Genomic DNA, 22,852 nt, shown 5'->3' with positions numbered 1-22,852 from the left:
ATAGTGGGCCCTTCGAGGTAGTTGGATTGAGAAAGTGCATGATCATGTCAATATGATTAAAGAGTTAATCATGATGAACCCACTACTTGAATGAGTGAATAGTCGAGCTATCACAAGGATGTCATGTATCTCGCCTTAAGCTTGACTAGTATCGTGAGGCAAAGAGATTGGTGCATGTGTATATCAAGGTTCAGTCAATATGATCTTTTGTGTCTACTCGAGAGCCAATATGTCCTGCTAGGGACTGCTATTGATTTTGATTTGAAAACGGTTTCCGAGTCATAGACATTTGTATATAAACCTAACGGGTCACATACTTAATGGGTTGGAAAAAATATACGAATTGGATTCGTCTATGGGTTTGATGGGATTATGATCCATGATGTGTTAGAGTCCTAAAAGGCTTCTAACGTAAGAGCCCATTAGCAAGTTTTATATAAGGAGAGACGTGGGGTGGGGTGTGGTGAGGTTGAGCCACTCGAAAACCCTAACCGTAACTTTTCACACGATCTTCCAAAACCCTAGTCGTGTGCAATGTGCTAGCACATCGGCGCTCGGTGTTTTAATCCAGTACGTGTGGATACCGTAGAGGTGCTCCTGCTATTGTGGCGCTGATATTCTCAGCGAGTTGATCGTGACGTGTTTGGGACTGGTCATCGATCGTGACACACTGGTCGACAGACCTACTCGTCTGGTCACGAAGCACAACACAACCACTCAGATCTAGTCGGATAGTGAAAGTGCATCTAGGCCCTCTATGTGGGTTTTGGATAATTGATAACAAATGATTAAGGGACTAATGTGTTTTATTGAAGTTATGAACATGTTTTAAGTTCATTGGAGAAGTTAAATGACGTTGGCATCCCTCAAAAAGAAAAGAGAAGCAGCATGGAATTTCTTATTAAGTTTAAATTGTTTTTAATCCCGAACTTGAGTTTACGAATGTTGTCTTATCAAAAAAGATACGTTTAGGTTGACTTGAAGAGGTCTTAGTGCTCAAATGACTATTGTAGACCAAATATAACAGACACAATCACCTCACGGACACCGGAAAGGTCTTAGTGTTAGTTTGCACCCGGAGTGTTTGGGTTGAGCCGGAACCTCCAGGTAAGGCTCGAGCCAGGGGTGCTCGGATAGAACCTAGGTACTGACTTCAGAGTCTCCAGGTTGACCCGAATATTCTGAATTCTGGTCAGTGGTCTGGAGTCTCCGAGTCAAGCTCTCTGTTTGGGCTTGAGTGCCCAACCTGAAGTCTTCGGGGTGACCCGGATACTCCGGGTCATGGTGAAGGTCCAGATACTCCGGATAGGGCTCCAGGCAGAGGTCTCTGTAATGCTTTCAAAGGCAAACCCGAATACTTTAGGTGAACTCAAATACTCTGGGTCGGTAAAAAAGAACTGTAACAGCTGGTTTTTTAGGAGTTGGGTTTAAATACCCCCTTCCCCCTTCATCCAGTACTGCTGAACCAACTCGAGACAAAAGACTTCATAGCCTCTTTAGAGCCCACCCACTCCTATAGTGCATTAACTCTAGAAAGGATTTGAGAGTTTGGGTTGGAAAGTGAGATTTAGTGCCAGTGAGCTTAAATTCATCTTTTGAGCACTTGAGTTCATCGTCAAGCCGTCGACACACATTCATTACTCTTGGAGCTCCGAGCTCCTAGACGGTTAGGCGTCACCCGGAGAGCACCCAAGTTTATGGAGTGCTCCGGAAAGTTTGTGAAGGTCATCCTCACTTCTGCAAGGGAAGAGGAAGGTTGAGTAAGTCTCGAGCTTGATATTTATGATCGCTTGGTGAGGATAGGGGTTGAGAGGGACCTGACTCTATGTGAGCACCTTAGTGGAGATGTAGGATCGTTGTATCCAAAGATGTCCAAATGGGCCACTCAGGTTGGCCCGGCACGGGCCCAGCTCGGCACGGGCCGAAAATGGTACGGCCCGATAGGCCCATTTACTGTAACGGGACGTGCCGTACTGGCCCGTGTGCCGAGTCGTCGGCCCACGGCACGGCCCAGCTTTCACCGTGCCGTGCCGAGCCGGCCCACGGCACTGTCGGCACGACGGGCCCGGCCGGCACGGTGGAGTCACGACGGGCCCAGCTCGGCACGGCCCGATAGGCCTATTTACAGTAACAGGACGTGCCGTGTCGTCCCGCGTGCCAAGTCGTCGGCCCACAGCACAGCCCAGCTTTCACCATGCTGTGCCGGGCCAACCCACGGCACGGTTGGCACGATGGGCCCGGCCGGCACGGTGGAGGCACGACGAGCCTGTTTGGCACGACGGGCCCGGCCGACACGGTGGAGGCACGACGGGCCCGATCGGCACGGTGGAGGCACGACAAGCCCCGCCGGCACGGTGGAGGCACACACGGCCCGCCAGCACTCCGAAAATAGGAAAAAATAAAAAAATAGCTAAAAAATTCCAAAAAATCAAAAAATAGAAAATAAATAAATAAGAGCTTTATTGATTAGTTGCCTCGTTAAAAATCTTTTTACTAGAAGGAAAAAAGAGTAAAACCTATGATTATGCTCTGAAAATTATATAGTTTCATTAGAAACCCCAGAATTTTACTTGCAATATTTAATATGCTTTCTCAAGTGTCCCGTTCCATTTGGAGATCTGGCACCTAATTCATTGATGCATATATTACACTTAGCAAACCTTACCTATTCCCCGTTAATTTCTCTAAAAACCTTTTCAAAATATTGCCACACCCATGACCATGCACGCGAGTTCTTGGCGTCTTGATCCATGCATTGAAATATGGAATTGATTTCTTGATGTGAAGTGGCTACTGGCTACTTTGCTAGCAACTAGGAAAAGAGAGATGGGTGACCGATGAGATCACATAGAGTTTGAGATGGTATTTATAGATCAAGACGAGAGGTGGGTGGGGGTGGGGCCGTGGGGTCATTTTCAAAAAAAGAAAGAAAAAACATGAATAAAATAAAAAAAGGGACACATGATTAATTCTAAAAATGAGCTTTATTGATAGGTTGCTTCATTAAAAACCTTTTTAGCAAAGGAAAAAAGAGTACAACCTAGCTCAGAAAATTTGAAATTACACGTTCTCATCAGCATCTAGATACAAATTTTGGAATGATTCTTCAAACTAGTGTTTTCTACAGTGTGTTACATTCGTGCTTCAGCTTGTTCCCAATTCTTTACCATGGTGAGTATTTTAACCATCTCACTTGACAGATTTGTTCTTCTCTCTTCGATTATCCTTCCAGTAAGACTGAAGGCAGCATCAGAAGAAACTGTATATACAGGAACTGTTAACAAATGTCGCGCTAACAGTGAAAGCACTTGATAATTCGTCTTGTGCTCATGCCACTATTGCAGTATGTTGAAGTTTTCTTGTTCATGACTGAAACGTCACTGTCGATGAATGTAGTTAGCTCCCCTCCGGATGTTAGAATTCCGGTGCTCGTAGACGATCGTGACGAATAGTTTGAACTTCTTGATGAAGAACCTGCACCAAATATTTCCCCCATGCTGTCATCTTCTTATTTGTTGTGGGTGCTAGTGAAGGTCGTTGCAGGCGAACTCTGCCATACTTTGTTTCATATTTACTATAAACTTCGAATAACTTAGAACGAAGAATGTAGTTAGCTCCCCTCCGGATGTTGGAATTCCGGTGCTCGTAGACGATCGTGATGAATAGTCTGAACTTCTTGATGAAGAACCTGCACCAAATATTTCCCCCCACGTTGTCGTCTTCTTATTTGTTGTGGGTGCTAGTGGAGGTCGTTGCAGGCGAACTCCGCCATACTTTGTTTCATATTTACTATAAACTTCGAATGACTTAGAACGAACATTAGTATAATAATTAGAATAATCTTGACCAAGAGCATCACCTAGAATTGCGAGAACTCTACATAAAGTTGCAATTTTAGCTCTACAATATAAAACAAAGACAAAGACATACAACAAAGGAATTTCTTTCCAATACTTTAAAAATTTAGATTTCATAGGAACTACACAATCTCTTAGAAGATTGTCATTTTCATAGTTGTTTAAATGAGTAGCAATTTTAATAATATTATGCACTACTAAACAAGATGTTGGATAATAAACTCCTGATAAACTCACGGTTGAATCATAAAAAAATTCAAGAAACTCCAGTATCCTCTCACCAACATACTAATGCGCTTTCGTGAGTAAAATTTGACCCCATGCTGATGGTAATGTGTATGAATAAACACACCAAATGTGCTCTTATATGGTATAATATTTTTATGCATTAAGAAAGTAGAGTTCCATGTTACCAGCATGTCCAGAGCAAACTTACGTGGACGCACACCCATTGCAATACAATACTGTTTATATGCTGCAATTCATTGGTTAGAGGAGTTCATAAAAGATATTGCAGTACGAAAATCGTCTAGGTATTGCGACAATCTCTTCAAACTGGATTTTACTATAAGATTGATAATATGACAAGCACAACGTTGATGTAACAAGAAATATTCAGCATAGGTACTAAACAACGGAGCAAGAATATCCATTGCACAACGTTGATAGAAAATATTTTATTCGTGAGACCAAAGTCTGCAACTACTTTAGATATTTTTTCAACAATATTTTCACCAGTATGCGCGTTGTCAATCAACCGAAAACCTATTATTCTCTTTTCTAATTCCCAATTATTATTAACAAAATGAGCAACCACACTAAGATAATCCTCTCTAGCCCTACCTGCCCATATGTCCGAGGTCAAAGCGACTAAAAATGTACATATTTGCAATATTTCTTTAAGCTTGCTACGACACGTATTGTAGTATTTTACCATATCCCTACTAATTGTCTGCCTAGAAACATGTGTGAACCTAGGATTATGAGCTTGCTTAATGTAATCTTCAAATACAGCAGACTCACCGATATTGAGTGGTAGATCCGCTCTTGCAATGAAGCGACATAGCTCTTTTCGAGCATTGGCAGAGTCGTACTCCCAATGACGAACAGAGCCATCGGGGTTGTATTGCAATACAGTCTACTTCATGGCTGCTCCACTCTTTCGCTTGCAACTTGTGGCGTGCCTCTTCAAGTGCCCCGTTCCACCCGAGGGCTTTGCAGATAATTCATGTTTGCAAATATAACACCTAGCATACCTGACACTTACCCCATCTTCCTCTTTGTAGAACTTTGCAAAGTCTTGCCAAACTTCAGAAGTACCAGCTCTTGATCTTTTAGACCCGGTGCTTGCTAATGTGTGCACACTTATAGAGTCTAACGATGAAACTGTTGCTGCATCACCTACATGTGAACCAACCGGAGGTTCACCATCGGGTCCATCATCACCTGCAGCACTGGTATGAAAGGGGGCGTAGTCCACTGTGAGTCATTGGAGAAAAAAATCATGATCTATGGATGTATCATGATCACCGGCATCCATGATCAATGTCGAATGACACTACAAAAATTGCAAATATTCAGAGTTAAAAATAATCAAGTAATAAAACTAATAATAAAATAAGACTCAACAACGATGCAAAAAAAATCACCAAGATTTCTTCAACTTCAAGACAGCAAGTCAGCAGGATGACGGTTTTGGAATTGCTCGGATTTTTTTGCAACAATTCAAACTAATTTTGCCAAATTATTGCTAATTCTCAAGAACTTTGAGACAATAATGAGAGGAGGAAATAAGAGAGAAAATGGTGTTGCTGGTGTGGAATGGAAGGGCAAGGTGCTCCTCTACTTATAGGTGAAAAATGGTGATTTTTGCAAAAAAAATTTGATTTTTTTGGAGCTCAAACGGTCACAAAACGGCTATAAAATTCAAAAATACCGGGTTAACGGGTTAAACGGGCCGGGAAGCCCCCGCCGGCCCCACGCGCCCGTCGTGCCCCCGCGTGCTGGTCGGGCCGTGCCCCGCGCGCTAGGTCGTGCCGTGCCGTGGGCCGCCATGTGCCGAGTCATCGCGGTGGGCCGTGCCGTGCCGTGCAAGCCGCCGTGTGTCCGGCCGTGCCCGTGCCGGCCTGGGCTAGGCTGTGCCGCGTGCTCGGCCCAGGCACGGCCCGTGGCCTCGTGAAGCGCCGGCCCGGCCCATCTCAACTCGGGCTGTACTATGCCTGAGCCGTGCCTACAGTGTCGTGCCTCGGGTCGGCCCAGTAGGTATGGCCCATTTGGGCATCTTTAGTTTATCCGAACTTCGGGAAATAAATACTTATTTTCTTTACTTTCTTGAATACTTTCTTGTTCTGATTAATCTTTTGGGTGGTTTGCCCTAATCTACTTGTCTGTGAGTTTGTTACAGCATGTGGTTGTGGAAAAGAAGCTCATATATCAATTGGAACCTGTGGTAACTCATAGACTCGATTTGCTTAAAAATTCATAGTTTTCGATTTCCTGTTATTTTCGAACTATCCGGGTTCACCTAGAATATTCGGATCATGTACAACCCGAAGTGTCCGAATTGACCCAGAGTATTCAGACTCTGTAATTAGTTGTGAAATTTTAAATTTTCAGAAACATCTTTTCACCTCCTCAGATAGCACGACACGACCACCTAGAACTAGTCGAGGTCGCGATAGACCTGATCGGGAGCTAGTCGAGTAACTGGTCGAGGAGCACGATCACCTGCTCGGAGTTGGTCAAGCATGACCACCTACACGGGACTGATCGTCGATCTGATTGAGAAACTGTTCAAGAAGTTTGACGTGCACGATATTGGATCATCCTACTCTAATTCTTCTTCTGCTATACTACGCATATAAGTGTTAACGACCTATGATCCCTACTGGCATGATTTCTTAGGTGATTATAGTAAATTTTTATTTTAAATTAATGTAACCTACCTGTTCCCCAGAACTTATACAATTCTTTCAAACAAACACCTATTTTTATAATTTTTTTATTTTCGAAATATAAAAATAAAAAAGCTCGGCATGTTGCTGTTCGTCGCGCGGCGGCGGGTGTGGCGAAGAGAAAAGAAAAGCAAATGCGAGGCGAGCAGGTCGCGAAGGTCACGTCGCATCCATGGCCTGTTTCGTTTCGTTTGTTTCCTTCGCTTCGGTCGTGCATGTGAGCACCGCGACCGCGTCCGTACAGTACCGGAAATGGGCTGCGACCAGTTTCCAAACAAAGAGGAGGGTGAGTCGTCAGTCGTCGCTCGGTCTCTCTCGCGTCATGCGTGCAGCGTGCCTATGCTTTTCGTGGAATACGGTGTCGAAATCGTGAGAACATGTGAAGCGGTCTGCCTCGGGTGTCTACACCCTTCTTCAGGAAATGACACAGCTCCTGGCGCTTTTTTTAATTTTTTTTTTGAGAATATCGTACTGATCATTTCATAACATTAGGCTCTGTATAATTCCCAGTAGCAGCTGAAAACGGTGGGACCAATTCAGTTTCTACAGTTTAAGCCACAGTAATATTGCAAGAAGATCTTTCTGAAAAAATATTGCAAGGAGCAGAACAATTTCTGTCAAGTCCCTTCTCCAAAAAATAATTCGGGTCGGGTGTGAGGCGAGGGACAGGGATTGGGGGCCTTGAATGCCGGGCGGGCGGGGTATGCAATGCACGTCTGGTCGCCGTCAGGACGACGAACGGACGAAAGGACGGATCGGTCGTACCTCCATTGGGCGCCAACGCTGCTACCCGCTGCTCGCTTCTGCATGCTGCTTTCAATTGCTTCGATCGAGGCCACAGCGACGCACTGCACCAGCACCAGCACGGCAGCACCAGCTCCCATCTCTCTCTGCCCTGCCCCTGCGTCGCGTTCGCTTGACATGATAAGACCTCTCCCTCCTAGCTTCTCTTTTTCTATCTCTCGCGACTGTTGCGTCTGCACCTGCCCGTAGCTGGCAATTGTTTAGCTGCTGCGGCTACTGCTACTCGATCGCTTGTTGTTTCTCCTTGGGGCGCCCCCCACCCCCCCAATCATAGCGTAATGGAGTGCCTCATCATTCATTTCCCGGTTCTGTATTTCCTCTGCTCAAACCCTCGTTCTCGGGCTGCGTGTTGTCTACACCCATCGCAGATTCTTCAGCGCTACAGCTTTTCAACAGGTAAGAACTAGCTGCCGTACGTGTGACTAAGCAAAGCAAAGCTACTTCAGCTACATAGGCCGCCCCTTCAATTTATTTGAATTATTCACGATGTAGAGCAATATCTGTACGCAAAATAAATTCTCTGTGCTAACCTAAACCAAATTCGCATGGAGTAGTATTTTCAGAAGATCCGCAGTACTCCTGCTGCATGTTGGCCCAGTATCACCAAGCTTGAATTACAATGGCCGAGGCCGACTCCACGGTCTGAGATTCTGCTGCCTGACTACATTACTTGAGCTTGGTTCCATACTGATCATTAACTGGACTTTTTCTACATGCATGCATGGATGCAGTAGCTCTATATGTACGTATGGTTACTTGTATTTTTCTAGCTATCCAGTATATCATCTACCAGTGACTGATCACCTGCTGCGAGCATCTCTGTCGACTGAGAAGCCAGAGTAAAAAAAGAAGAAGAAACACTTTTGCTTCAAAGTCAGTGCAAATTCGAACGCAGCTAAAACAAGGTACCGGAGCAAGTGGCTTGGTCCAGTCTCTCTGTCACAGACACGTATGCAACCTGTACGTACGTGCATACGTAGCTGTGAGTGACCAGAGAGAGGAGCCGGTGAGTAGCCTAGCCGGGCGCTGCGACCCAAGTGTCTCTGCGTGTACAGATGCGCCTGTCCCGGCGTGGCCCGCGCGCGCGTTGGCATGCATGCATGCATGGATGGATGGATGCATGGATCCCGCGGAAATCACGCGGCGCTGGATTTTTCTTTCTGTTCTTTTGGCGCATGGCTCTGCGTAGCTTGCTAGTTGCAACACGGTCAATCACGCAACCTGGTCCGTCTGCGTCTCTGCGCGCTACGTTACGTTGCTTGTGCTTGTCGGTTTACTGCACCGCCCGTCCTTCATGCAGCTATGCAAGCACATGGTTTGCGGAGATGGTTTATTATTCGCTATGCGAGAAGGAGGTAACGGTTGTTTATAGAGACGAATAGTAAACTACTCGATGACATAGAGGTATGGGATTTCGTTAATACACGATGACGTTAAGGAGTTTAGCGGGAGGATTTTGAATTTTTCTATTTCTTATACTAATCGTGTTTGTAATAAAGTTACATATCTTATATTTACTAATTGGAGACTCTTTTTAGCGCCTCCACATTAATCTAAGAAAATTCTAGAAATTCTCATAAAAAATCAAAACATTCAACCGTCGAATTAATTAATTGACTAACTGTAACCATAGATCAACAACCGGACAAAACAACATAGAAGATTAAAAAATAAATCATAGAGTTCAGCCCCAAGACTACTTCTTGTCTTGATTTTTCTTCTTCTTTTTGTTGCAGATACTATTTGTCCAACAAAATTACGTTAGCAAACTCCAACTTAGTTACGTTAGCAATTAACACACTTTTCCAAATCAATTATAATCAAACGTTACAAAATTAAAACAACAGAACGCAAACATATTACAGATTATCACACAAAAATAATACTCCTATCAAAGAATTTATAATGTATTAAAAAAATAATGTGAGATACGGTGACGACATTAAAAATAATAATAATTTCAAAAAATCAAGAAACAAATAAAAATCAATTTGCATAACACATAAAATGAAAAGTATAAATTTGATCTATTCACAAATAATAAACATGATTCCAATATTATGAACAAAAAATATATTTATATTTTACATTCATATATTTAAATATGAATAGTTAATGTATCTTAGCATACAACCGTTATTAACATAAATATCTACAATTCAGCCGTAAGCTAAATTTCTAACCTGTACAGTCGCACGAATTGATACGCTAGTTTATACATAAAAGAAGTATCATGTATTAGGGCTCGATTTTATATTGCAATAGTACTGAAAACTAGTAAATGAAGGTCTTGATTAAAAAAAGCACATGTTTGTAGCCTAGGAAAGGAAAAATATTTACTGAAAAAATTGCAGACTTGATTAAACCTTAGATAGTAGAGCATCATGCTGAAAAAAGGGCACTTAAACTATCAAGAATTCAAGATAATGACAACGAAAATTGTACTAGCTAGTACTATCAATAGGGTCAGACTGGTCCGGTACTGCGGTAGTTTCGAGATGGTACATGGGAGGAGCTGGCTGGGCCCGGATATCGATCCATGTGGGACGGGGGAAGGAAGGAAACAAAAGTAGGCAGCTACCCTAGCGAAGAGGGTAAACGGCGGTAGTTGAATCAAGGCTTTCCAAGAGAGGTCACTTCAATCGATCAGGCGCGTCCATCCATCCACGTCCCAACCTCCTCCTGAAAAGATTTGACTTCAATTCCTTCCTCCACGCATGCCTTTTCTCTTCTTCTTTATTGATTGACGCAGACAATTGCATGCATCCATGCACGCTGGCCATAGGGTGGCTCCCCAAATGGCCAAATCGACATGGCATGCCTGCTGTTGCAGTTTGCTACATGTATTTATGCATGCATGCTCTTGTTCACCTGTAAATTGGAGTACTATGCTTGTAATTTCGTTAATTATATTGAGGCCGTACGAGGCTTCTCAAGTTGCTTGTTAGCCCTTGTTGTCGACCTGTGTTTTTTTTGGTGGTATATATAAGCTTTTGATGTACTTCTTGGTCTACATTACATAGGTATGCACAGTTGTAGAGGAACCCTTTTTCTGTTCAGGAAATCAAGGGTAGCATGCATAGAGTACTATAGGTAGGATTCAGTTGATCTTTCACGAGCACAATAGATCGGAGCAAAACCAAGGCTTCAGAAATCAGCATATATGATCTCCATCAATTTTTGTAGGAGCTAAAGGAAGTACTACTATTGTGCAGCTTCATTTCTTTAGTGAAACTGCCACAAAATTGCTTGCAGGGAACATGTACTTAACTAGTACTTCATTATTGAACGCCTTTTGTTTCGCTCATGAACTACAAATCCGACCAGGTGGTACGCATGATATACTCAGTCCAGGGAAAGAATCTATCCCATGAGCCCGTGCATGGTCCATACATACATGCGCGCATATATAACAGATGCGCTCTCTTTACACACTTTTTGTGGCATAAGCATATAACAAAAGATGGAGCCTTTTTGTTAACCTTGGCCGGCCAACCGGCCCTTACCTAGCAAGCTCATGCATCTGCAGGTACACACACACCTCACTCTTCATGTGTACACCATCCAAAAGCAAAGCAACGAGCATATGCATATGCCCTTTGAGAAGGCAGGCAAGCAAGCTACCTCTTGTATGGTCTTGCCTGCCTTTGATAAAGCATATCTAGCTATGTATCTACCACGCACACACAGGCACTACACATGCACGCACCGATGTCTCCCCCTAGCTCCTTTTGCGCTTTGTTCCTAGATGGACGGTTGTCTTATCTTATTCTTTACTCCTGGCCTCTCTTTTCCTTTCTTCAAGCATTGGTTCCCTTCACCAGCTACGTACGGACGACCATATGGGGCACACATGCGTATATATGCTCCACATATCAGATCATATGGCTACTTAGACGCACGTTGATGTATGCAGCTAGCTAGCCGTCTTCTTCTTATCCGATCCTTGCTCAGTCAATGTCGACATGTCGACGGCGGGTTATATTCGTCCTAGGGTGAAGTCTAGGTTCGGTTTCTTGCTCCTGAGCATCCCGGTTACTTGGAATGGCGACGAGTTCAGGTCGGAGACATCATCAAGGCTCTGTGATTGCATGTCCTGCAATGTTGTGTGGGGAAAAAAGCAAAAAGGGGGAGTTAAAAGATTGGAATGATGTTACAACTGTACTAACCGATGGCTCCAAAATGTTGCCGACAATACGCATTGATCATAGCTCGACAGGAAGCTGTCGAAAGACGCACGAAACGAATGATCGTGGTTGCACTAACTAGCATATAGCATCATGGCCATTGGTGTACGGTGAGGTATTGGAGATAATGATGAACTTGGTTTGGAAAAAGCAGGCTACCTCGAAGGATTTGATGTCGCCGGGAGTGGCATCTCTTGATTTGTCTTGGAACCAGGGCCCCCTGCTGCTCAAGCAAAGAAAGAAAGAAAGGAAATTCAATCATCAAAAAAGATTATCATGGACGTACTGATCGATCGAGAGAATCAAATGCCTTCATATCTTTTTCATCAGTAGTGGGAGACAAATGCGAGACTAGAGAGAAAAAAGTAGGGAACAAAGCATGCATGCAACGACAACTTTCACTGCTAAGATGCTGTAAATGACAAGCTAACTTTATCAGACGATCAGACTAATTAGAGGTAAAAGTTGTGTATATATTCTGGCTTATGCTACTCTCGTGCCATGTGATATGGCACACTGATCAATGCCTGCATATATGCTGTATGCATGCACAAACATGCATGTAGGTGCTAGGGAGGTTCATGTACGAGACATAGATACATCACTGGTACTCTCTACTACTCCATTTATTACCGTGTACGTTTGTAGTGCACAGGTGCTTGCAACCGTACATACAAATATGTAACTAAAAGAGATCACAAGATTGTATATATCATGTTGTTTCTCATGTATGTAGTTTCTCAAGATTCTACCACTGTCTCTTTGTGGTGGTGAAAAATATGTGCACTTTGCTATAGCTATCTAGCATACATATTAATCAATCTTAAGAGCTCAATATATTCGAGAGATGATTGCACCATCATGGGGAGCAGATGGAACAAAGGTACGAGCCCTGGTGCTTTTTGTGAGCACTTGGAAGTGATTGTTATAGTAAACAAGGAAATGAGACAAAGGAATACTCCATTGATTTGCCTAAAGTAGGTAGAAAATGAGTAGTTTGAGTCTAAAGGATGTCGGAAACTGTGCATTAGCTGACTGTTCTTTACAACATTGTTATACTGCTAGCTATATATAGGGTATGTTTGACAGAGCTCCTAGAGTGGAATTAATGGAAGTTCTGTCAAATAGCAGTTAGCTTCTAGAGTAATTTTCTAAAATGAATTAGATGCTCAGAGCTGAAAAAACCAGTTTTTCCTTGATTCACTCCCTATAAAATCACTTTATCTATAAAATTTACTATAGAGAATCACTTTCAGCTACAGAATTACTTTTTTTAGAAAATACGTTCTCTAAAAAGTTTGGATCAAAGAGAGCTCTATCAAACAATCACATAGTATATGTGCGCCAATATTGTATGTGTAATCTACTGCATCTAGAGATGAGAGACATACTTGCATGGGAAGTCTGAAAATGCGAGTAGGACATGACATGTATTCGGGGAGTACTTTGTTTTTGCCTTTAGCACTACACAGCCTTTTGACCAGTACTAAGGCCTCATGGACCTATACGGTCGATTAGACAAATTGTTACTACACAAGAATTTAAGCTAGCTTTCGCTTTGTTAATTACTAATTGAACCCTGAAATGGCGTACGGAGTCTAGTGCATGTAATTCAAGATCTCTAGCAGATTTGCTTGTGACTATTATCATGAACACTTCAACAGGCTGATTTGGTTTCAGATGGGGTAGCGTAAAGAGGTAACGGCGAATTAACGGCCTATGGTTTACTAATTAGTAGTGCTTCAGATATCGATCAGGCTAACAAAACGAAATGGTTCGATCTCGTACAACACATGTCGCATCACAAAATAGATGACACAAATTTAAGTATCTAGGAAGCAATGGCGTTATATATATATGCATGGCACCTTACTGAGGAGTTGCTCCAGAGAGCACAAATGGTGGAACCATTCTCGTTGCCGTCAGTATTCGATTGCTGCGCAGACGACTCAGACCCGCTGGTGGTGTTTGTGACGTCAAACAGGTTGTCGTCGGAGATATCTATAGTCGTTTTAGCAGCTGCTTGCCCTGCAAAATATTCTAGTTGTATGTCACAAACTCTATACTACTAGCCAGATAACTATCAATTCATTTTTCCACGCTGCTGCTACAGCCTACTGCTGGCACGTACTAGTAAGATTTATTTCAAGCTCACAATTGATCATCGGGCTACGTACCATAGGATGAAGCAGCTGCTGGTTTGTGGTCAGTGGTCTTGATGGTCCGATACATCTGCAAGAACCATGGATATACATGCTGATGATCAAGCATAACAAAGAAAAAAATCGCAAGCTAGGAATATATATATCGAGTGAGTGCATTAAAGTCAAAGGGGTACTGGACTACAACGAGGGCGAATAAGTAAGGCTGCACAGGCGGGGCAATTGATGGTTCGATCAGATACTGTGTGCAGCAGCAGCTCTCGAAGGGTAAGATTGATTATTGCGAAATGATTTTGGGCTGTACTTGCCACCTCTTCTTGGGCAGTATCCATATCAATGCTGCTGCTGCGTGTGCGCGTACGTATGGAGATCGAAACAATCGATCCACGACGACGCCACCATGCACCTCCCTCCCTCCTTCCGGTGTGGCTTTTAATGGCATGCATTGCATGCTTTGTGCGGAACTGCTGATATCGAGTTTTTATTGAAAAGCTGCGGCCGGTGTTGGAAAAGCTATAGCTACAGTATCAGACCCCTCGTCTCTCTCTCTCTCTTTCTATCTCTCTCTCTCTCGTCTCTAGAGGGAGATGGGGTGGTGATGCAGGAGAGAGATTTACTGCTCAGCAAGTGAAGTGTAAAATCTAAAATATATGACTGTTCCATGCATGAGCTAGCTGGTAGCAGTACAAGTGAAACTGATGAAAAAAGGTCAACTTTTTCGGGGAAGAAACGAGTATAGCTAGTTGTATGTATACTATGTATTATCTCTTCCATATTGTAGTAAGGTCTAGTTTGTACTCTTTATTTAGGAAAATATATTAGAAGTAAGATCTGTACGTTAAGGAGAGGATGAGCGTTCGTAGACCAAGCCAGTGTAAAAAGAATGCAAAGCTTGTTCCCAAGGGAGAAGCTAGAGTATAAGTATATATATAGAGGTCCATTTCAAGCTGAAACTTAAACCGATTAAGGAATAAAAATTTAGTTCATTCCCCTCACCTGCAAGTGAGACTTGACATGGGCTAAGGTCAGATCCTTCACGTCCATTAGCTCAAGAACTGACTTGGGTGTAGCTCCTGCACAAGCAAAATCGTCAGGGACACTACGTAGGCATTCACCAAGCAAGCAAGCTAGGCAAAGGAAGAGGGCGGGCGCATACTCTCGTGGCCCCCGAGCAGCTCGACGGCGTGGACGAACCGCGCGTGCAGCGACGTCGTCCACCGCATCCTCGGCGCCCGAGCTCCCCGCTTCGCCGGCGCTGCCGCGAGCCGCAGCGCGGCCTTGGGAGACCTCGGCCCGGCGGCGGCCGCGGCGTGGCCGATGCCGATCGCGTCGTACCAATGCCTGTAGTGGCGGTGGTGCGGATGGCTCTGGAGGAAGGGGAGCGCCTGCGAGGTGTTGTACACGGGGATGCCGCGGATGGGCCTCATTGAGGCCACGTCCCGGAGGCCGCGCGTCTCCGGTAGGATGGGCTGGGTTTGGTGCAAGAACGGGAGGCCGGGGTGGCCGGACCCCTGATGATGATGAGCGGCGGCCGCCGGATGGAAGCCGACTGCGTCGGCTGTCGGCGCCGAGGAGGCGATGGCGATGGATGGTGCCGTAGTGGCTGTACTGGCTGCCGCTGTTGATGTTGCAGGCGATGTGGTGTCTAGAGCTCTCTTCCAAAACCCTAAGTCCATTGGCTTGGTGACTGAGGGAGGACTGATCTGCAGCTGCAGGTCAGGGTGTGCTGGGAACAGCTCCATTTTCTTGCTCTTGTGATTTGTATGAAGAGAAACCGGTGGCGTATTTTGTTGAAGAGAGGGACGATAATATGGTTTCTGTTGTTGTGCCTGATTTGGTTGCGGAGTAAGGAAATTGAGGAGGAGGATTTCTTGCTTGGAAGAGACTAGAGAGTATGAGAGCAGGAGTTCAGAATGGGAGGAGGGGGAGGGGTTGAGGGGGAGAGAGAGAGAGAGTTGGAATGAAAAGGACAGGAGTGTGTGTTTGTATTTGTATGTGTGCTGAGTGAAAAAGAGGGGTGTAGCTTTGTTGCTTGGAGGTGGTCTTAGGAAGGAAGATATAGATTGATCTTTTCTCCCACACCATGCTCCTTTTGCTTTCTTTCCACTTTCTTTCTCCCCCCCCCCCCCCCCCCCTCACTTCTTTTTCTTCCACACACGCACTTCTGGGGGTGACTCGGGGGCAGTTGGCTGTGGGATGATGACACTTTGGATAGGAACGTATGTTGAATGAGAAGAGAAGGGAATGGGAGAGGTGAGGTAACATTCCCTTTTCAGGCTATATGCTTGTTCTTTCTGTTAATGAGCATCCATACAGTTTAACTGCTAGGTGCATACCTGTTCTTGTGGGCATGGTTCGGGTAACTCAGTGGTCAAAGTTGGAAGAATTGTACCGTAGTGATTCTTAATATGTCAACCGTTGGATAGTGCAAGAAGGGTTTGGCTGACTATAGGTTATTTTTCTGAATTCCCATCATGATTTTCAAGATTCAAACCCGTGTGATCTCTGGCTACATTGATAGGCTTAAGGTGACGACACTCTCCTACTCCCCCTTCTCCTCCATAAGCCTTGCCTAGTTTCTCTTTCCCTCCCGGCCTGATTGTTTCCTCCATCACTGCCTCGCGCTCATCCTCGTCGACCCCGATGTGAACCTTACCCATTGTGTTGCTGCTCTTCACCCTCATACAACAAGCTCCCGTGCGATGGATATGGTGGCGAAAGATTTGGAATTGCAGACGTCGATCGGCAAATAAAGTTGATAGCTAATCCCTCGGAAGAAAATTTTCACATTGAAACCTGACCTGGTTGATCGGAAGTTCTCAAATTTACTTTGTAAAAAATTGATCTAGCTAGTTGAAATTGTGATTTCTATTGTCTTCTTTCTTAATAAGAGTTGAAAGATTTTTACCCCTTGTTGAAAGTTCGATTTTCTGGGTTGATAGGATTCCGTAGTTAAAGTTTATAAAATTCAGGTTGAAAGTTAAAGCTTCGCGTTAAAACCCATCCTAAGGAATAAAAGAGATTAGATAACCATGGCAATTGTTTTGTGTAGAGGCAAAGCGACATACATCTTGGAACCATCTCTTGGTTTGGAGTGGAGGAACAACATATATAGTTGTCTTACTTCGTTTAATGTTGTATGCTTGTTGGCACCGAGACATGAGAAGGGGGTGCTGAGGTCTATTTCCCAGGCATGCGAGGAGGCTTAGATTTAAGGTAAAATGCACAAGTAAATTATATAGCTTATGCTTGAGTGAATATGCATGTACAATAGTTGACTACATCGATCACATGATATATGCTGATATCTTTATCTTTACTATTTAAAAAGTTAGGAGTTGGAATTGGTGATCGATGGTAATGGTTGGTTGGTTTACACTTCAACTTTGTAGGATTTTATATTTACTGATTTGTGTATGCGTGTATGTGTGCGGAGATCCCCTACGCACAGCCGCACTCATATGGTTTCATTGTGGCTTAATGACCAATTTGTTTTTTATATTTAAAAATAAATATTTGTGAAAGATAGCTATGTGCAAAGTTTAAAATTTTACTATTATTTATACATTAAAGATCGGTTGCAACCCACGTAAACTGGGCTAGTTATAACAAATCTTGCGTTTTGAAGGTTGCCTCACTGAATAGCTCGTCCCTCTCCTTCAATGCATATGACATATTTATTTTTCTCCAATCCGTTGTGTCCTGCGCGCTTCATTATCCTAAATCTGAACCGTCTGATGGTTGCATTTATTTCAACTCCCAACATTTCTGTACTTTCTCCCTTCCATTGATTTCGGCTGTAGATAGGTGTTATTTGGCAGCGGCATGTCAGGTAGGGATGGTAATGGGATCAATTTCTGTTGGGAGTGTTTTTTCATCTCTGTTTTTATCCTCATTTAGTTATCGAGGGAAAGTTTTATTTTATTATTTTCATATCTGTAGGGAATATTTTTATAAGGATCGGGTCTTTAATATGATGTAAAATTGAATTATAGTTAATTATTTTTATATATTAACAATATGTTTATAGTATAAATAAGTAATTTATTGATAGATATGAGGTTAATTAATATAAGATGGGTTAAATATTGTAGCTTAGATAAAAAAAATAAGAGTAATTTATTATTTTCTCTATGTAATGTAATGTCTGTATATTTATAGACTAAGAAAATATGTATATATATGATATCGGAGATATAACAGGGAGTGTCTTCCTATCTCCATCCTATATAAATTCGTGAGATTAAATTTTCTCATATTCATATCCTAATAGAGTAATTCCCCATAAATTACTAAGGGACATAGCCTTATTCCGCTCCCTAATGTCTGCCCACAGATTACTAAGGGACAGAGCTTATTCCGATCCCTAATGTCTGATAAATATCTACTTGATCCTTATAACGCCAAGCCAATTCAAAATGTAGCAGGCACGCAAAACAAATCGAAGCCAAATCCAAAATAAATGATCGAAGCTCGTAATAACATTGGAATACGAGTACATGATCATGCTGTGCATCCTTAAAATTACAGGGAGCCTTGGGCGCGTGCATGGAATCTTCGTGGCCACATGCGGATGCCGACGCAGCAAATGCGCGTGTCAGATATGGACATGTGTGCATTCGATCCGTGGAATGCGCGGCTGCAGCGCGCGAAAAGCGCGCACCTTGTTGTCGGTCTGGTCGTGCTCATGCATTGCGTAAGCGCACGCATGACGGGTAAATTATTCCGGCCGGTAAGCCGAATCTGCCGTTTCGCGATCCATCAAATTATTTACCGGCCGGCTCCAATTCCACCCGGACTTGAAGAGCTAAGGATCACCCCCCAAGCTAGCGCGTACCGGGTGCGAATTGAACATTCCTCCAGGACACACGTGACGTGATGCGATGTATCTCGCACAGAAACGTGACAGGTCCATTTGGGATAACACTAAGCAAGCGGGGGTAGCACCGCACACGTAGGGATCAGGGCTAGCACCGCAGGAAAGCATGAATGTGATGGCGCACAAGACACATTGTACAGTAAACACAAGCTAGCAGTAGTGACAGGTAGATATGACGACAGATATGGATAGAGAGAGAGCGTTAACCCGTCAGTCAGACCAATCATTTATTTCGGGAAAATCTGAAACTGGACATGTTGTTATTTGATTAAATTTTAATATTTTTTTTTCTATTCGTGGGTCAATCGGTCTGACCTTCTTTTGGCTCAGGCTGGTTTCAGCCTAGGCCCGTTCGGTCGCTTCTTCCTTTAGCTGGAAGGTGTTGATCCTAGGGTGGCTTAGAGGGACGATTTGGGATCAATTCGGTCTGAGGTCTAGCGGCTCCAGAGCGGTGACAGTGGTGGTTGTGCTGCGCTCAGTTTCTTCGGGCTCGTGAGCTCATCCATGTATTGGCCGATCTCTCTGTGGTCCACTGATTCTGATTTGGGCGATGAGGATGGATTGAAGGTGAGGAAGGATTAGGGAGGCCGAACCGGCTTTGGCGACGGCAACCATCCTTGGCATGCGTGCTCAAGGAGAGGGTCTCCTATTTCTATCTGGCCTCCTCCTCTCGGTTGGAAAGAGAAAGAGAAAAAGTGACATATTTATCTTTGCTTTGGTGATCTCCTTTTTGGCGAGTGCCTGGAAACCGAGTTCAGTATCTTCTCGGTTGTGTGCATTGTCGGAGGGAGCTTGTGGTGGTGGATGTCAGAGTTGTGAAGCTTAGGCTCGCCTGCACGTGCCCTAGCAGTGCATATTGGTTTTGTATCTCCGATCTCCTTCACGCCATAGACAATGGCGGGTGCAAGGTTTTCTGGGACAACAGCTAGTAAGCCGTACCTAGCCTCTATTCTCCATGCATTTGAGCATGTTTCTCTGTGAGTTTTCCTCCCTTGCTTTGGATAGTAAATTTGCTTGCGGGAACTTGCTCTGTGATGAGTGATTGTTCTAAGGTTGGGCTAATTACCTAAGTACAATAGTATTTAGGCCTGTGTTTGGTAGCTCTGGACATTTGTGTTGGTGATATAGTCTGATATGTTCTTGTTAACCGTATTACATCTGTTGTTGACTTTTCGAAGGGCTAACTGTTAATTCATCCTTGGTGATGTGCTGCTGTGATTTAGAGGATGCTTATTAATTTTGTTTCTAAATGTTGATGTTATCTTAGCTCTTTTAGTTACTGTCAGACTTGTGTTGGCTAAATCTATTCAGTTTATGTATACTCTATCTTCACAGCAGTACTGTCTAGGGTGTTAATTTGATTTGTATCCATGCTCTGTTGCTAGTTGAGAACTTAGATAATTGCTCAATAGATGATGGGTTCAACAGAAGGATTAGAGGGCATGACATCTAATGTTTTGGGACCAATTGTCATTCATAATCTGAGAGAAATGTTATACCTTTTTGTTCTTACTGTCAACTCTTTGAAGTACGCATGATGTTTATAACTGCTACTGCTGCTTTATAGTTCATTTATCTTTATATCATGCGTAATTAAATCTCTATAATCTGCTCTTGTGATTATGCTTGTGAAATGATATGTTGTGATTATGCTTGTGAAATGATATTTATGCTCATTTTGTCACATTTTATACAACAGGGCATAGCACACGTAACCAAACCTCAGGCAGGTTCTTCTTTAAATTTCTCGAGTACTTATACTGGCATTCCTACGAGCTTGTTAAATTGAGGAGAGCATATACACGGGGCTGTTGCCGCTCTCGATCAGAAATGATCTTTGCAGCAACATCTCCAAACCAATGTGATGCGCCCATCTGTTCCTGGACACTGAAAGTAAAGCGAAAGCGATTCCCCCAACCGCCTTTCCGTGTGACGTGTGCAAAGTCGATGGCAGGGAGACATGCACGCATCGCTTAGGAAAGCTATAGCAGTGGTAACATAAGAACAATCCCCAGCGTCACACCTTGTGCACAGCACGGATGGAGACAGCAGCGAGACCAGCCCTTCGGCCTTGGGCGGAGTTGTAAATGTGAGGTGGAGTCGCACACAAAACGCCCAAGGAGCCGGGCAGCCGGCGACCTGCATCGCCTGTAGATGCCTGCCCATTGCCCTGGGGTTGCATTGCCTCGTGGCCGGTTGGCCTCACCCATCATACGGCTACATGCTGCAGGGACCCCCACCGTCCGTGGCCCGGTCCCAGCTACCGACAGTCAAAATCGCACCTTGCTCACAATTTGACCATTATGTAGTAGCAGTAGAGTATTGGTTTGTCTACCGTTCAACCCTGGTTAATATACTGGTACTGGTGCAGTGCACTGTGGCAGCCTGTTTTCTTTTTGTTTTCATTTATATTTGTGCTGACTGTGGTGAACACTCGTACCTAGGGCATCTGCAAGTATTGTTTGGATCTGATAATCTGGACACCAGATTCCATGCACAGACAGGATGAATACTTAATCCATGATGTTGACATGGAGAAATGATTGATCAGTCAAACGGGAAAAAAAATGCTGCGAGGGAATATTACTACTGCATTAAGCAATTCATAAACTGACAATAGAAGCCACTACGGAACAAATCTGATTTGATCTAGTAAGTAGGAATAAGATATGATGTGCCGGCAAGGAGCATGATTGTATAATGATTACTATACTAACAAGTCGGATCTACTTAGGCCAAGAGCTGTTTTGTTTAGGGAGGATTTGGATGACTAAGCAAGCATTGCATCTGCATATAGTTAGACTTAGACCCAAGCAAGGACAAGCAGTATCTGTTTTCTTTTTCATGTAATGGACGAGCTAATAGGGATGGTACAGCAAGGCTGCATGCTGTGAATCAGATCGGCTAAGCCACAATGTTTTTTTCCGGTGATTTTAGTCTCACTTCGATTTGCAAGGTCCAGAATTAGCCATACATGTGATTGGACTTTCCCAGCTAGTTTCGCAGCTTCTACAGTAGTAGCAGACTAGAGCTTTTAATTCTTGGGTTCTGCATAACTTTCGGGTCTAAACCAACCTGCATAACTCAGTAGGCATGCCCTTAATTAACTCTAAGTTCTACTATACTCCTACGGTCCTTGTATGTGAAAGTGGTACTATACTTAGTACTATACATAAACTACCAAGGTGTATGTATGTATGTCTGGATTTGCTCCATGGTATTGGACAGTGAGGAGGTAGGTCAAGATATGTAGGCCTTGAACTCTGTGCCCTTTAATGGTTTGTCTCCTTCCATAGTGTGGTCACATCTTGTTGAGGATTTTGATAACCATTCATGGCCAAGCAGAGGCAGAGGCCATGCAACAATTTACTCAACAAGGTACGCATCAGTGTCCATTGCTTGCATAGCATGGTCATGGACCTATATGGTGAGGCCACAAGCCCACAACGGCGTCGAAAATATTGGAATGAAGCATCATCTGGCTTACGACTCTGCCATGAACTTAAATTGAGCAGATGTGCATGCAAAGGGAAACTGGGAAGCCAAGGTATGACTCGACAGGCCCACTCTATTAAACCTATATATACGAGCCAGTTGCAGCTTTCGGATACCACATGTAAGCTAGCAGCAGGCAGAAGACCATACGAGTATGCCTAGCTTCAGTTATTAGCATGTTGGGCAATAAGCACACGGCAAAAGTGAAGGATGGTGATTCGTCCTAAAAGTTTTGAGACAATTAGACTATGAGCATGGTGTCAACTGTGTGGAAGAGGATCGAAGGATCATTTTTTCTTTCAACCAGATTAGTTGGATACAGTTGTGTATTAAGACGTGTCCCATGAGCAGACATATATTCAACTAACAAGATTCTATCAGAAGATTATTTTCTTCAATTAGCCTAGACACTAGAACCATGGTCGTTTCCTAATTAGGATAACATTTCTCTTTGAACAAGATCCATAAATAAGAAATGACATGAAACTAAAGGCATCTTAGGCGCACTTACATT

General features: G+C 43.6%; 1 protein-coding gene across 1 annotated transcript; it reads right to left on the bottom strand.

Annotated features, from left to right (window-relative positions):
• Positions 1-10,908: 10,908 nt before the first annotated feature.
• On the bottom strand, positions 10,909-16,073 carry LOC133919573 (probable transcription factor KAN2). The gene is made up of 6 exons (XM_062364007.1): positions 15,121-16,073; positions 14,961-15,037; positions 13,980-14,034; positions 13,671-13,830; positions 11,962-12,025; positions 10,909-11,711 (listed from the first exon to the last, which is right to left on the bottom strand). Exons 1-6 carry the CDS (start codon positions 15,704-15,706, stop codon positions 11,595-11,597), a joined length of 1,059 nt encoding a protein of 352 aa, XP_062219991.1. The 5' UTR covers positions 15,707-16,073; the 3' UTR covers positions 10,909-11,594.
• Positions 16,074-22,852: the final 6,779 nt, after the last annotated feature.

The sequence above is a fragment of the Phragmites australis genome, chromosome 5 (genome assembly GCF_958298935.1).
Source record: "Phragmites australis chromosome 5, lpPhrAust1.1, whole genome shotgun sequence".
Classification (NCBI taxonomy): Eukaryota; Viridiplantae; Streptophyta; class Magnoliopsida; order Poales; family Poaceae; genus Phragmites; species Phragmites australis.
This window is presented reverse-complemented; position numbering and strand designations above follow the sequence as displayed.